Raw genomic sequence first — 16,593 nt, 5'->3', positions numbered from 1 at the left:
ATTATCATGAAAATACCTGAAAAGGTTTGAAGAGCAGCAATATAAATATATCCTTAAGACATTTCCTGGAGCTGCGTGTTATAGCTGCAAGTGTATGGTTCTTCGTCTACAGCACATATTGAGTTTCTGCACGAGAGCGCCCTCTGGCTTTTGGATGTAACAGCATAATTCATTGAGAAGCATAGCAGGCATATCGGCCGATATATCGGTGCACCCCTACCCAGAAGATACCATATTGTGGGCAAAATGCGAGGTAGCATCAAGTTTATAGGTAGTAGCATCATAAATGGCCAACAATGATGTCATGTAGAGGCAACTCCCTAAGTTTTAAGACAAAGTCCTTTAAATTTCCTCTAACTTGTTTTTCCAAAGTTCCTCTGCAAAAATATGTTGAAAATGAAAGTGAAAAAGTGCTGACTCAGGTTGGTATTTTCCAGGAAGGTGGCCTGTATGAATATTAACTGTCAGAACTAGTGGAAATATCGATCTGCCTTCTGCAGGGTTCAATAGAGCCGGCTCAAGGTTGGACAGGAGTGACAGAATACAGAGGATAGACCAGTGGCCTGTGTGGAGATGTCAAAGCATGTGTGTGTGAGTGAATGTATGTGTTTGCTATACATCCAATCTCTGTGTTGGATGCTACACATGAATGATCTTGCAGTCGCAGTACCTTATCTGACGATAAAGTGCACTATAGTAACCTCTCTTATGTTTATACATTTTACTTTAAGATGACAGTACTGTCAATAAGTGATTCACATAATTAAGTAGTGGTTGTGGTTATATAACCGTATATTGATGATGTAGATCACTGTTTCGATATTTATATGCAGAAACTACTCTAAAATCGGTAGGGACAGCCTAATATTTTTTACAGATATTTATGCTTCTCTAGTTAATTGGTTATCTATTTTTTTTAAATCAGGTCAATAAATTTCACCTGGTGGGTCAGAAAAAATAGCAAAAATTGCCAAAGCTGAATGTATTTCAAGTCATACTGACAAAGGGTTTTCAGCCATCAACGATCACCTCTGGGATTAACGTCATAGGCTACTTTATTAGCTCAGCAAAAAAATGGGATTGCACAACTGTGAGTTTAACACAAAACCAGAAAATCAATTAAAAATTTAATGTATTTTTTTTCATAAATTACTTGATTTCTTACTTACCAGTAAAAGATACTTAACCAAGGTGCACTATAGACATGCTTTCTGACATATTTTAATATAAAATGTATCAATTGTTTATAAAATACCAACTCTTGTATGTTTTGTTATACAGTATTATAGCAGTGCTTCAAAGGAATGGGTAACACTTTACAATAAGTTTGTATTTGTTAACATGACCCAACAATGAATAGTACTGTGTTTCAGCATTTATTAATCTTTGTCAATGCTAATACAGTAAGTTCCTGGTGCATAAAAAGTCAGAACTTTTTATTTTAAAAATATATTAGTAAATTCTGAAAATAACATGAACTAAGGTTAATAAATGCTGTAGACGTATTGTTCACTTTAAGTTCATGTTAGCTAATGCAGGGGTTTTCATACTCTGGGTCGGGTCCCACTTGTTATTTAATTAAATAACGAGGAAAATAAAAACTACTCAATTACCAAAGAGGTCAAATGTGTATTCTTCTCATATTTCCATTTAAAAATAGGTTGGTGGGTCCCGGGATAGTTTATACATATTTGAGTGGGTCGCAAAATTAAAAGTTTGGGAAACAATGAGCTAATGCATTAACTTATGTTAACACAACCTTATGGTAAAATGTAACCAATAAATAACTTGTGCTTAGAATTTCTTATAGACTTAACAATTTTTTTCTTAAAGGATAAGTCAATTTTTATTAAAAAATCCAGATAATGTACTCACCACCATGTCATCCAAAATGTTGATGTTTCTTTGTTCAGTCAAGAAGAAATTAGGTTTTTTGAGGAAAACATTCCACAATTTTTCTCTTTTTAATAGACTTTAATGGACCCTAACACTTACTAGTTTTAATGCAGTTTAAAAGGACTCTAAATGATCTCAAACGAGGCATAAGGGTCTTATCTAGCAAAATGATTGTCATTTTTGGCAAGAAAAATAAAAAAAAACTATGCACTTTTAAACCACATCTTCCTTTAAACCTCCTCTCTCTCCGATCTCATGTAATACGTCATCACGTCAAGAGGTCACGGATGACGTATGCGAAACTACGCCAGAGTGTTTACAACTGTTGAGAAAGAGGACCGTTCCGACGTTGTTGTATGTCGAATGATACTAATTCATGTCTTTGTGTCAGTTTATTGTTTAAAATGGTCCGCAAATGTGCCTTTCATATATGTAACACGTGACCTTTCCACATCATTACACAATTATGTGAGGTCACGCTGGCATGTCACACAGCCGAAGGAAGAAGAGAAGTTGTGGTTTAAAAGTGCATTTTTTTCTTGCCAAAAATGACAATCGTCTCGCTAGATAAGCCTAATTTGAGATCATTTAGAGTCCATTGGAACTGCAGTTTTAAACTGCATTAAAACTGTTAAGTGTTGTGGTCCATTAAAGTCCATTAAAATGAGAAAAATCCTGGAATGTTTTTGTCAAAAAACATAATTTCTCCTCGAAATATAAAGGCATCAACATTTTGGATGACATGGTGGTGAGTAAATTATCAGGTTTTTTTTTTAGAAAATGGACTAATCCTTTAACTCTTTCGCCGCCATTGAAGAGATATCTCGTCAATTAAGAGAAAACACTTCCCCGCCAATGACGAGTATTTCCGTCTTTCCGCAATACAGCTATTATCCACCGCAACTTTTTAAACCCGGAAGTATTGCCCTATGGCAAGCAGCTGCATGTCCGTGTCTGTTTTAAAGATCGCTCTGAATGGGATCTCTATGAAAAAGTCCGTCACAAAAATGGAATTATCTCAGCTTTTTGCTCAAAATGTGGTGTTTTTGCAGAAACCTACCCATATTCAAAAGCTGATTACAAAAGAACTACTGAAGGTAGGATGAAATCTTTTTTTTTTTGAAAGCAGAGGGTCTGTTCTTTCATTTGGTATATTGTACATTTTCTGGAAGGCATTAAACTTTTGTGAAAATCATGTAAAACGGTGGCGCTGGCTGGCAACTTTTTAAAAAAATGCTGCCGATGAAAGAGTTAAAGAGCACCTATTGTCCGATTCACGTTTTTATATTTCCTTTGGTGTGTAAGTGTGTATTAGTACATGTTAACGATATGCAAAAGGTACAAATCCCAAAGTAAACAATGATTCAAGTTATCGTCTTCAACAAAAATCTATTTTCTTGGACTACAACAAACACACACTTTGTAGGCAACAGTTTACTTTTTGGTGATGTAGACAAAACCGACATTATCATAATTCCTCCCGCTTTGACTCACAGATTGTAAATTAACTCCTGCTAGCATTGCATTGTGACCGAATCTTTCAAACACAGTAAGGAGCGTCACATTTCCTGCTGATGTCAGAGGTATTCAGGCCAATCACAACGTACAGATTAGCTGGCCAATCAGGGACACAGGGCTTTTTAAATCAGTGCAGTTTAGGAACAGAGTGAAATCTGGAGCTACAAAAATTTACAGTATGTGGAAAATAATGTGTTTTTTGAACCATAAACCACTCAAACACAATGTATTATACCAAATACACAAAATAACATTTTTTTTAGCAATTAGGTTTGCTTTATTACTAAACATAATGTTAGCCATCTACACAATCTACCTCTGCACAGATTTACTCTCTTGCAACAACGCTTGGTCTCTCTTGCATGTTTGCCACAGATTCAAATGTAACATACAATATTATTATAATGTGCAACAAGGTATTGAAGCGTGACATGAATCATGGCGATTGTTGTATAGTGATGCAATGCCATTCAAAGGCCTTCTCTAGAATGCATGACTCGGTGCAATGCACGTCTTGGTGTTTTAAAATGTTCTGAAGACCAATGACGGTGTATGAGTGTCATTATTTCATAAGACAACAGAACACACAGCATAAGAAGTTATAAAGTTTGAAATGAAAGTTCACCATTGTGACAGATCTTTTGAAACAGAAACAAGTACATAAATAAGAAATATGTAAGGAAACGTGCATGTGCTAATACACCAACTAAACCAGTGTCACATTTTTCATGACTCCCATATTGTGAATGTGTACATGTGAAGGTTGCTACACCCACCCACACACGCACACGCGCACACACACACACACACACACACACAATTTACATTATAAACATGTGAGGAGAAACAGAAAACAGCATCACAGACTCAGTCTCACAGATTCACAGATTGGTCCACGAGCCTTTGCTGTGTTCTGTGTATGAGCTACACCTTCGATAATACACTCAATATGTGTCAAAAATTAATCTCTGTGTGTGTGTGTGTGTGTGTGTGTGTGTGTGTGCGTGTGTATGTGTGTGTCTGTCTGTCGACTCACCAGCCGCCACAGCTGAACACATCACAAAGAACATGCCCACAGCGATCCTCTTCAGAGGCGAGGGCACCAGGCCCTTGCGTTTCAGAATGGGGTCTATCACTTTATCCTTGAGAGGGATCAGCATCAGGATCAGCACAGCATCAAACATTGTTAGCCAAGCCGCTGGGAAATGGAAGGTGTTCTGGGAACAATTAAGGGAAAAATGTGTCACGTATATAGATTGTTAAAAAAAGATTTTAAAAACATTGTGCAGAGAGCAGCTGGTGGAGACGCTGTGAGTTTATGTATAGGTATCTTATTATACTCTGGTTCATCATTCGTCTCAATCTGTCCTTTCATTGAGAAAGTATGTATTAAACATAAATGCTGGCAGAGCATGCGAGTTAGACAGAAAAAGAGAGAGAGAGAGAGACTGCAGAAAACCATTTCATTTCAGCAACCTTAGCGTCCTCATGTGGTCAATGTTAGACTACTGCTGCGCCTCTGCCAACATCTGCAACCTCCTGTGCAGGAACAGACAGAGAGACGAGTCTCTTAATAGCCCAAATCATTAATCACAGGTTAAGTGCTTTAAAATTACATGGGGATTTACTATCAAAAGCACCTGTTTGATGATAAACGGCAGTCATGTGTTAGAGAAAATATAGCATTAAACGACGTGGAAAATCCCTAAAAATAATATTTAAGGACAAACATCTATATATGAAAAAATTATATTTTGGCTCCGGCAACAGTATATTTATAGAATGTAGTGACATCTTCCGGATAACAGATACAGTAGATTACCTGGAAAACAAACAGCACACCACCCATCAATAAGCTGCATTTATATTTGTAGCCAAAATGTTTCAGGATGAGTTAAGTGCCAAAGTTTGAAGGGCCAATAATATGCCAATTTTTACAAGATGTAATATAAGCCTCAGGTTTGCCTAGAATGTGGCTTAAAATAATTCATAGATCATTTATTATAAGGACCGGTTTTATGTGTTTACCTTTAAATGCAAATTAGCTACTGCTTTCGTTTAAAAATAGATCTGATTTCTGTGAATATAGTCTGGGACAAGTTTCTTTAGCCACGCCCACATTAGTGCTACTATTTAAACACATTTAGAAAAACTTTTGGGTAAATTAACCAGTCAGTCAGTGGCCGTGGGTGGGGCTTTGTCAGTGTGACATCACATTAACAAGAGAATTAAAATGAGACTGCTTTGGTTTAATATAGATTAAAAAATATTTTTTTTCATTGTAGGGTGATTGTGTTCATACACTGTCAACATGCATTTTTGTCCAAACACCTTGTAAAAGTAGATTTTGCATAATATGGACCCTTTAATAGGGTTATTGATAAGCAACAGCAAATAATTATATGCAGTCAAATTCAACAATAACAATTTACAAATTTCAGCACAGATTATTGGCAGTTTGCCTCAGTTCTGCTGATAATCATTTTTCCTCATTTCCTGAAGTGCCAAGGTTTGATGGTCCATAAGATGATGCAGCTATATTTTGCTATGAAAAATCTTAAAACACCCTAATCTATTTTCCTGTACCAAGGTTCTGGTACCTGTAAAACGCAGCACCAGACAAAAAGACACCTTAAGCTTCAAATAGGTTTATTATCCATGCATGCAGATATGCAGATATGTATTACATACACAATTTCTCCAGGGTACGGTTGCAACAGTCGTTCATAAGTTCTTGCTTAAACTGGGACGTAAAGTTCAAACTATAGGCTTAGTAACTACTAGCTAGTTTATAACTAACTCTTTACTTTATTCGGCTGCACCATTTGTTCTTAAATGATTAGTCAATTTTCTTAAAAGAAAAATCCAGATGGTTTGCTCGCCGCCATGTCGTCCGGGATGTTGGTGTCTTTCTTTGTTCAGTCGGGGGGAGGTTGTGTTTTTTGAGGAGGACATTGCAGGATTTTTCTCGTTTTGATGGACTTTGGTGGAGCCCAACATTTAATACACTGAAAAAAATGATTCATTGAACTTAATAAATTTTTTTAGGGTAAGTGGTTGCAATCAATTTATTTAATTTACATTTAAACAAAAGTTTTATATTTTATGTTACTTTACTAATCTTTTTTGTTTAAATGTAGCTTAAATAAATTGATTGCAACCACTTACCTTAAAAAAATTGATTAAATTCAATGAATAATTTTTTTCAGTGTACTTAACACTTAACAGTTTTTTTCAACGGAGTTTCAAAGGACTATAAACAATCCCAAACGATGCATAAGGGTCTTGTCTAGCGAAGCGATTGTCGTTTTTGACAGTAAAAATGGAAAATATGTACTTTTGGACCACAGCTTTTCGTCTAGGTCCGGTCCAGCGCGACCTAACGTAAATGCGTGGTGACGTAGGGAGGTCACGTGTTACATATGCAAAACGCACATTTGCGGACCATTTTAAACAATAAACTGCCACAAAGACATTAATTAGTATCAGATGACATACAACAATGTAGGAACGGTCCTCTTTCAACACACTTGTTAACACTGAGGCGGAATTTTGCGTTCGTCCTCTGTGACCTCTTGACGTCATGACGTATTGCGTGAAGTCGCGCTGGCGCATCACGACCAGATCTACATGACGAGAAGTTATGCTTTAAAATTGTATATTTGTTATTTTTATTGTCAAAAATGACAATCATTTTGCTAGATAAGACCCTTATGCCTCGTTTGGGATTGTTTATAGTCCTTTGAAACTCCGTTGAAAAAAACTGTTACGTGTTGAGTTAAGTATTAAATGTTGGGCTCTATTAAAGTCCATTAAAATTAGAAAAATCCTGCAAAGTTTTCCTCAAAAAACATAATTTCTTCTCGACTGAAAAAAGAAAGACATCAACATTTTGGATGACATGGTGGTGAGTAAATTATATGGATTTTTCTTTTAAGAAAATGGACTAATCCTTTAAAGGAACACGCCCACATTTTGGGAATTTAGCTTATTCACCGTATCCCCCAGAGTTAGATAAGTCCATACATACCTCTCTCATCTCCGTGCGTGCTGTAACTCTGTCTGACGCAGCCCCCGCTAGCTTAGCTTAGCACAAAGACTGGAAGTGGGTGGCTATAGCTAGCATACTGCTCCCAATAAGTGACAAAATAACGCGATCATTTTCCTATTTATGTGTTGTGATTTGTATAGTCAAACCGTGTACAAATAACAAGGTGATATGAGACACAGCGATCTTTTAACAGTATACATACTGAGAACTATATTCTCTGAAGACGAAGCACTGCCGCATGGGCGGAGTGATCTGCTAGCAGCACACGAGAAGCCCCTGGTGAGGAGCAGAGAGTTCGGTCAGAATTGTGCAAATCACTCCGCCCATGCGGCAGTGCTTCGTCTTCAGAGAATATAGTTCACAGTATGTATACTGTTAAAAGATCGCTGTGTCTCATATCACCTTGTTATTTGTACACGGTTTGACTATACAAATCACAACACATAAATAGGAAAATGATCGCGTTATTTTGTCACTTATTGGGAGCAGTATGCTAGCTATAGCCACCCACTTCCAGTCTTTGTGCTAAGCTAAGCTAGCGGGGGCTGCGTCAGACAGAGTTACAGCACGCACGGAGATGAGAGAGGTATGTATGGACTTATCTAACTCTGGGGGATACGGTGAATAAGCTAAATTCCCAAAATGTGGGCGTGTTCCTTTAAGGCAGAATGTAGCTAGTAGGTCGTAAGCTCTCCGTAAAGTAATGCGTTGTCGCATAGAATGACGTCAATTTTTCTTAACCCAATCACAAGCCTTCTAATAAGTAAACAGGAAATAGTCTGAACAGCGCGTAATTTCAAACTCATTCTTGACTGGCCTAAACTGAAAGTTAAAAAAGAGCTTACGCTATCAAATTCAAAACATTACACTTTTAATTAAAAATATCTATTCCACACATGGAGGAGAAAATAAACAGGAAGAAAATTAAAATCTTATTTTACTTGATGGATACACAGAAAACAAAACAATTCTTGAAAACTCGTTCATAATCAATTACGAGCTCATCGATGGGATCTAATCTGGCAGACATCTTATTCCAACCGTTATTCATGGACAGAAGCTTCCGTAAATATTTAGTAGTTAAAACCTTACGTTTAAACTAAGTTTAATGGTGCAACACAAAAACATTTAGTAATGCGTAAGTTGTAACTTAGTGCCCATTTACGTCCCATCTAGGCTACGTTGTAACTTATGCACAGCTGGTGCAACCGGCCCCAGGAGAGCATTATAGCCAGTTAAGTGGAGGGCACAACTCACTCTGCAAGTTTGGATTTTTAATTCATTACTTTAAGTCAGACCCAAAACTACTGCTACTTTAATTTCTCCAGCTTATTCCCTCATTACATTAACATTTCTTAACTAAACACTTTATCATTTTAACACATTCTTCTAAACGCTCTCTCTCCATCATAACACTAACACACTTCCAATATTTTCTTCTCCATTCATTCAAAATTGCTAGTTTGCATCATACCGTTGTCATATATTTTTCACCTACATAACTAAACTCTCACTGCATCTCTCTATGGGTATTTTCTAATTAGGAGCTCACAGTTTGGCCTTGTTAAGACGGCACACTAAAATCCCTTTAGGCTGTGCAGCCCACTGAGACGACCGATCCACAGCAGCACATGTTCATTTAGAAAGGGAAACCCTTTTGTGAGTGTGAGAGTGTGTGTGTGTGTGTGTGTGTGTGTGTGTGTGTGTGTGTGTGTGTGTGTGTGTGTGTGTGTGTGTGTGTGAGAGAGCAACTGTTCCACTCCACAACAGCAGAAGATGTGCACAGCTCAGCATGCAGTACACAGCGCATCTCAGTACTCAGGACAGAGCTTATGTTGCAACGAAATTCTCCAGGGAAACTAAATGCATCTCACGCGGCATCCAAATCTGAGTCTTGTGACTCTCGACTATTACACAGGATATTTGTGTCACCTCATTTAGGTCTTCGTTACATAAATTGCTATAATGGTTTGAGGAAGTTTACTACTTCACCAAAAAATTGAAGTTTCATCATTATTTACTCTCCCTAATGTTATTTCAAACCCACAAGACTTTGTCTTCAGATTACAGTGTAGCAGTCATGGATCATTTGCCTTTATTGTATAAAAAAGAAACTGTTTGGATCTTCAGGTATATGACGCCTTTTGAATACATGCTAGAACGAAAATAAAGAAATGGTCATTGTAAAAAAACATGTAGTTAATATTTAGGTAATCAAAAATTGTGTGCCTTAAGTTCAATCTTTGTTCAATTCAATTCAGTTCAATTTTATTTATATAGCGCTTTTCACAATTGTTAATTGTTGCAAAGCAGCTTTACATGAGTAAATGTAGGGGAGAACACAGAAAATCAATAGATAATATAAGAAGAAGACAGCAGCGGCTAAAGATAAACCGTACAAGCAAGCGTAGTAATAATGTAACGTATACAGTAAAGTGCTTAAGTTAAGTTGGCTGACTCTCCCGGGGATGAAAAAAACCCCTAGGAGATAACCCAGTGGGAAAAACTCCTAGAAGGCACATACGTTCCTGCAGAGCAATACACATTCTCCTTTTTTTTTGCAAAATAAATGAAAAGCATGTCATCAATGTCTTCTCTCTTGCTGTATCAAAATCTTACCTAGCTTTCCTCAGAGATGGTCCAAATAATGTGCTTAAAGTCAAGTCAAATTCAGTTTGTGCACGATAACATAACAATTTTGTTAATACTGTATCCTAAATTGTGGATAATTAAGCTATATATCATATGCTGAAGTCAATTTCTGGAGTGTTAACGATTTAAAGAAAAAAACAACAACAAGAACAGAAAAGAACCAAAAACAGTGACCCTAAAACCGTGATACGAACCGAACCATGGGCTTTGTGAACAGTGCCACCCTTAAAATTATACACAATACACACATATATATGAAGTAAACAAAAACTTTTATTCTGCAAATGATTAGTCATGATTAGTTGTTATGCCCTAGTGCAGAATAAATTAGCAAACACAGAGTTATGTTCTGAATCTCAGGTGATTTAAAAAATCTACTTTAAATCTAGTTACAGTAAATGTTGTTTTAACAGTAAACACAATGTAAAGACGTTTTCACTTCTCCTCTTCATTAACCCTAACAACTTTCTTCCTCCTGAACCAGACTGAAAGAGGAAGGCCACTTCTCCTTCGATTCATAAATACAGCAAGTAAAAAGATTACAGCTATAATAAGATTATATTGTTTATTCATTTATCACAGAGGAAGTTTAAGCTATAATATTTTGATAGTCAGATCTGTTGAGTGAAGTTTTTTTTCCAGTAAATATTGTTACTTCTCTGGCTATATAACTAGATTTCATTTAGTTGACACATATCAATTAGCAATCCCGCATTTTCATGCGGTGAAGAGTATCAGGTGCTTAACAACTGACTGTCTCTTTAATATGACCCAGCCACATTAATATAACACTGCCAGTTCGGTCTATTTCACTTCCTCATCATCATCTCACACTTCCTCTGTGTTTAACATATGACTCTGGTTCTCAAAAACTCTTCAAAAAAAAAAAATTTCACAGTATAATATAAATGTCCAAACCACAAATAAACATAACACAATCTGGTTGCTTATTTACTTAATGTCATGGTGACATCTAACTGCACTGTCATTGTTGATCAGGAAGACCAGGAGTTGTAATTTTGGATTAGTCACCGTGAAACCATTTTGAGGGGATTTTATTCAAGGTGGTCGCACATTCTGACACACTTACCTAGTAGAGCGTACATGAACGCAAGCACACACCCACAAAAACAAACAAACAGCAACTTCAGATGAGAAGCGAGCACAGAGTGCTAATCTGTGATTAGTGTGGTTTTGGTTTTGAAGTTAATACCCTGGTTTTCAAAGGATACGGCTATATCCCATGGTACACGCAGAATGTGTCCTGAATAGCTCCACTGTCCACACAAACATTGTAAGCACCTGACAGGAACCCTGGTTGCTCCACATTTAAATATAAATAGGACACATACTCAACTTGGATCAACTTGTGTATGGATTAACAAGTTCTCATCATAATTATAGCTATAGATGCTGGAATGGTGTGAAGAAAGCAAGAAAGAAAGAAAGAAAGGAAGGAAGGAAAGATCCACGCTCTGCTCTTACCGGGTTATAGTCTGTCATGTTGGGATCGGCTCCAGGAATTCTCAGATGGAGGCTTTGGAGATAATAAGTGGTCTGCATCTGGAAGCAAAGAAAACAGTGCCCATAAAAACTATGTTCACGTCTCATTCAGTGGTAATGAAGAGACTGCCATGACCCATTTAGCACTTGTAGAGACACTGTACAGAATATTGCTATTGATTACAATCCGAAACAAGGCAGCGGGAGAAAACGGTAGCGATATTTCAACCCCAAACGACATTCCGGTGCTTTACGGGGATGTTCTCCAATATCTCTTCATGCAGAAAGTCATTATGAAGTTTTCTCAAAGTTAGAAATGGCGTCCTTAACTCAAACCTTAATTCAGGCCCTTAGGACTAACAATGGCGGGTAACCTTTCTGAGGGTCGGCAATCGTCTTTGGAGACAAAACATACAGGATGACAGGGCCCTCAGAAGATCTGACCTTTCTCCGTAATTGGAATAAAAGAGACTTGTTTAAGCATGTGATGGCCAATACAATGGTCCTTTCAGAGCAATTTAGTATTGCCATAAAAGCAGTTTTCAATGCAGGTAATTACTCAGTGCCTCTTTTGTGTAATGAAAATTGGCTTTTAACATACGAAAACAAGAGTGTTTTCTAACCCTGTCGCTAAACCTGGCCTAAAGACGTCATTAGTGACCATACATTTGAATGCTGTCAATTACATATTTACTTTATGACACTTTCCGACAACAACATATATGGCCGCATTTACAATGTATATTTGAAGTGACTCAGATTTTTTCCCACATGTGGCACAGATCGGCTATGACCCACAAATATGTAACCAGGAAAAAAAAACGCACAGATTCCGATATTCTCAGATCGGTTTCAGGCCTCATTCATATGTGGAAATAAATCGTATATGAATCGGATATATGCATTTATGTTTGCAATGTAAATGGACAGGTCGGTTATTCCCATCTCAAGACATGTCGTGTGTCATTGAAAATGCGACGCTGGTAAATGGCACCACCCGCGATCACATGACTATTCTTAGCAGCGCGATGAAGGATGACGGCTCCACTTAGTGGAGTTATGTTAACGTTTTATGTCTTGTTACACAAATAAAGCTCTATAATCTTGTATAATAATTTTGTCTGTGTCCAATGCATTCACAACATTTGACTTCCTCTGTGGTTTAAGCTGTTCCGGGTCAGTATGTCTACCTTAAATTATTTAGACCAGTGTTTAGTGTAAATGCAGATATCGGATATAAGTCGATCTAAAAAGATGATGCAAGCGGGTAGTCAAAAAAATCTGAATTGGCCATGACGATTATGACGATTATTGCTTGACAATAATCTTTAATAAAAAAAAAATGTCTTTGTTTATAAAATAATTTTCACAAATTGTTGTGATTATTTAAATTGAATCTTTTTGCAAGGTTTACCTGGCAGAAAATATTAACACACATTTAAAAGTAATCCGATACTGTTTTGTTTCTACAGGGGCTGCAGTTCCCCCTTGTGTTTTTTTTTAGAGAGATGTGCAATCATTGCGGTGATCTGAAATCATCACGATGAGGTCAAACAATCGCAATGAGACGATTATTTAATCATTGTAACGGCCCTAGTTGTAAAATTCTGTAATGATACAGACAAACTCCTTTAAATAAAAAAATATTCAAATAAAGCACAAAGCATAAATTTTCAGATGTGTTAATCTGCAGTTAAAACTCAACACAATGACGCAAGTTTAACACATCTGTACATATGGTAGACCAACAATTAAAAAAAATAGTTACAGTATGAACACAGTGAAAAACACACATCCTGTGTAAACACCAAAGTAGTTTCACACACAGAGACTTTGTATTTCTGTGTAAAGGCAACATTATTTCTGCAATGATGAGAAGGTTGTTGTTTTGTGATGTCAATCTTTATTACCTGTCCTTTATCTACTTATTTCCTTGAGCAAAACACACATAAAGATCTTCAAGGACGCTCCTGTCTGTCTCAACAATCCACCCTGTCCTATAAAATGCACAAGGCCTTCATATGTCACTGACAACTCACAAGCATTCATCACTTCTATTTGTCATTCCATGCGTCAAACACCTCAACTGGGAGACCCTTTGATTCGTCAAGCTTTTAACATCTACACATCATGACTAAACAAAGGTTGAAAATACATTGGCTACAAAAACCTTCTCAATATTACAGGCACATCATCAGTCACAACATATTCGACAAATGTGGGAAGAAACCAACTCAAAACGAAACATACCTGGAAGTACACGGTCCAGTATGGAATAAGGGCAAGGAAAACAGGAAGTATTTTAACCAGAGATTTCACTTCCTCCACTTTCTCCTCTGGAAATCGGCCACCGTATGTCACCTTGGCACCGTCCAACAGAGTTGGCTTTGGCCTGAGAAGTGGGTGGGAGAACACAATGGGTTTAAATGCATTCCCTAAACTCACTAAAGTGACAAAGCCACATTAAAGGGATGTCACAAATTTAATATAACATAAGCAAGATTAGATTAGATATATCAGATATACTGTAACATTGCTTGTCTGTGCAAAGTTATCACAATAATCTCAGGTTAAAATGTGTCTCTGATGTGTAAAGTTAATTATGCTATTAAAATGTCAATGATATTGCACTGTTTGAAATTTATTCTGGTACAAAACCTTGCCGCATAGACCTTCACTGTAATGTATTACAGCAAAGAAGAAGAAGAGAGAGAGAAAATCCCTGCATATGAAATTCTTGAAAGGCTCCAGGATTTGGCCAAGTTGAAAAGTGCCATGTCAGGTTTTCGTGAAGCTTTGATTTAGAAAGGGAACAGCACTTGACAGTAACATATGCCATGGAGACACAAGCCACATAAGAGACAGCAGAGGAGCATCAAAGAGGAAGATGTAAAATAAGGGATAACATCACAGACTAATAGAGTCATCTCTCACAGAAGTAGAGTTCACACAGAGAAACCACATATACAGTAAGCTGCCTTCTCATTTGGTGACCATTTAAAACAGCATGGATCCTGCAATGTTGGTATTTATTTAAATGCAAGTTTAAATATGGGTTTTCAAAGGGCCTTCAGAAGTTTCTAGGTGGTCCCCAGTACATTTTTGAGAAAGATAAGTGTTTGTCTCTCGTTACATACATTTCAGAATCATTTATATTTTCTTTGTATCATTCTAGTGTGTTTTTCTTATTGCAGTCCCCTTTATTTCATTTATTGGATTATACAGTAAGGCAGGATTCTTTGTAAAGCTGCTATGAAACAAGATTTATTATCAAAGTTGCTGCAGTACAAATACATTTGAATTGAAAATGTATCTCTTTATGTGTATTCAACATTACTCTAAGTGTAGACAATTATTTTTTTATGCATAAAAATATATCAAATTGCTAAATATATATTTACAGTAGGGGGTCCCTATAATGTATTTTCATAATATCTAGGGATTCTTGGCATCATAAACTTTGAAAACTTGTGCTCTATATTTTTAAAAATGTATACAGAATTCGCCATGGTTTAGCTCTTTCTGAGAAATGTTTGTTTTTTGGCATTCCCTTTTACCTCGAGTGTAAATTGGTGTATAACTAATATAATCAAGCTTTTACCTGAGCAGGCTGGGTTCTTTTGGGCCACGTCCACAAAGGGCGGAGCCCAGGATCCTGAACATGTCACTGAAGGCACTTCCATCCGCAGGCTTGGTGATGAAAACCGTACGTCCCAAAAGAAAGACAAAGAGGGACACGCCGAGACAGACAGCAGGGATGATGTAGCCAATTGAGAAGCTAATGTTCTGTTGAATGTAGGCTATGCCACCCAGTGAGAAGATTGCTCCCAGATTAATGCACCAGTAGAACCAGTTAAAGAACCGCCGAGTTGCCTCTGGACCTTGATCTTTCACCTGTAAGGGTACATGAAAATATACATTCAGTTTCACTTCATTGTTTATTGGGCCGGTTTCCCGGACAGGGATTAGATTAACCAGGACTAGGCCTTAGTTTAATTAGGAAATATAACTAGTTTTAACAAACATGCCTCGATAAAAACAATACTGCCATGCATTTTGAGGCAAAACAAATTGCACTGATGTATTTTAAGTAAGGGTGTCACGATTTCGATTTTAAATCGAAATTAAGTCACAAACTCAATGTGTTTATTTCCGTTACTGATATTGCCAGTTTGTTCTGTAGTGCAGGATTATTTAACAAACTATTCTAAATATTTATTGTCTAAAATGAGTTATTAAAGCATATCAAGCCTTATTTACATGATACAGTAGGTTAACAGTGAATGAATCATCATTTGTCACATCTAATTCAGCTGCCACACAGTCAAGAATTATATTGCCCATCATCTTATTGTGTTTTATAGTTTATATTTATTTATTACAGGGACATTTCCACTAGATAAACTTGTGGTTAAATGTCTTAACTAGTTGGACTCCACTGTATAGTGTTACTTTAGAGTTTAGTCATTGAGAAGTCTTATAATGAAGTGAAAGTCTTAAATGATTGCTTACCATCGAGCCCATTGACGATTGTCATAAGCATGCATTGAAATATTTATTTACTGTGAAATGTTTTAGTACTGTAACCACAATGTTATAAATGCTTGGTTGTCCTTGATATGACTCAGTCGGCACTGTATAACTGCATTTCTTTCTCCTCACCACTCAAACAAATTGATTTTGCAGAAATCAATTTAATTGTAACCTAAATACCTCAGCCTCTTATACTGTAATTACAACAAAACATGTGAAATGGACCTTGGCAGTGAATCTGAGAGCCACTTACAACAACAAAAGCCAAAATAATTTCAATCTTGTGACAAGTCATTTTGGTTCCCATTAGACTAAATCTGACTCAGAGTTGCTAAGAAATGTGCTGTGGTTTGTGCGTTGTCATTTTAATAAGTGAAGTGAAAGTACGCAGAGGTGTGCCTAAATTAATTTTACATTCGTTCATGTGTATTTTTTATGTT

The 16,593-nt window shown here is 36.8% G+C and overlaps 1 protein-coding gene across 1 annotated transcript in view; it reads right to left on the bottom strand.

Moving 5' to 3' along the window:
- Positions 1–16,593, bottom strand: part of slc15a4 (solute carrier family 15 member 4) — a 73,142-nt gene that overhangs the window by 53,741 nt on the left and 2,808 nt on the right. The window contains exons 3-6 of the mRNA XM_055167355.2: positions 15,222–15,514; positions 13,871–14,012; positions 11,603–11,680; positions 4,451–4,631 (exon numbers count right to left, since the gene is read on the bottom strand). Coding sequence (XP_055023330.1) covers positions 4,451–4,631; positions 11,603–11,680; positions 13,871–14,012; positions 15,222–15,514 — 694 coding nt within the window. The remainder of the gene's footprint in view (positions 1–4,450; positions 4,632–11,602; positions 11,681–13,870; positions 14,013–15,221; positions 15,515–16,593) is intronic.

Source organism: Misgurnus anguillicaudatus, chromosome 5 (genome assembly GCF_027580225.2).
Source record: "Misgurnus anguillicaudatus chromosome 5, ASM2758022v2, whole genome shotgun sequence".
In the NCBI taxonomy this organism is placed as follows: Eukaryota; Metazoa; Chordata; class Actinopteri; order Cypriniformes; family Cobitidae; genus Misgurnus; species Misgurnus anguillicaudatus.
This window is presented reverse-complemented; position numbering and strand designations above follow the sequence as displayed.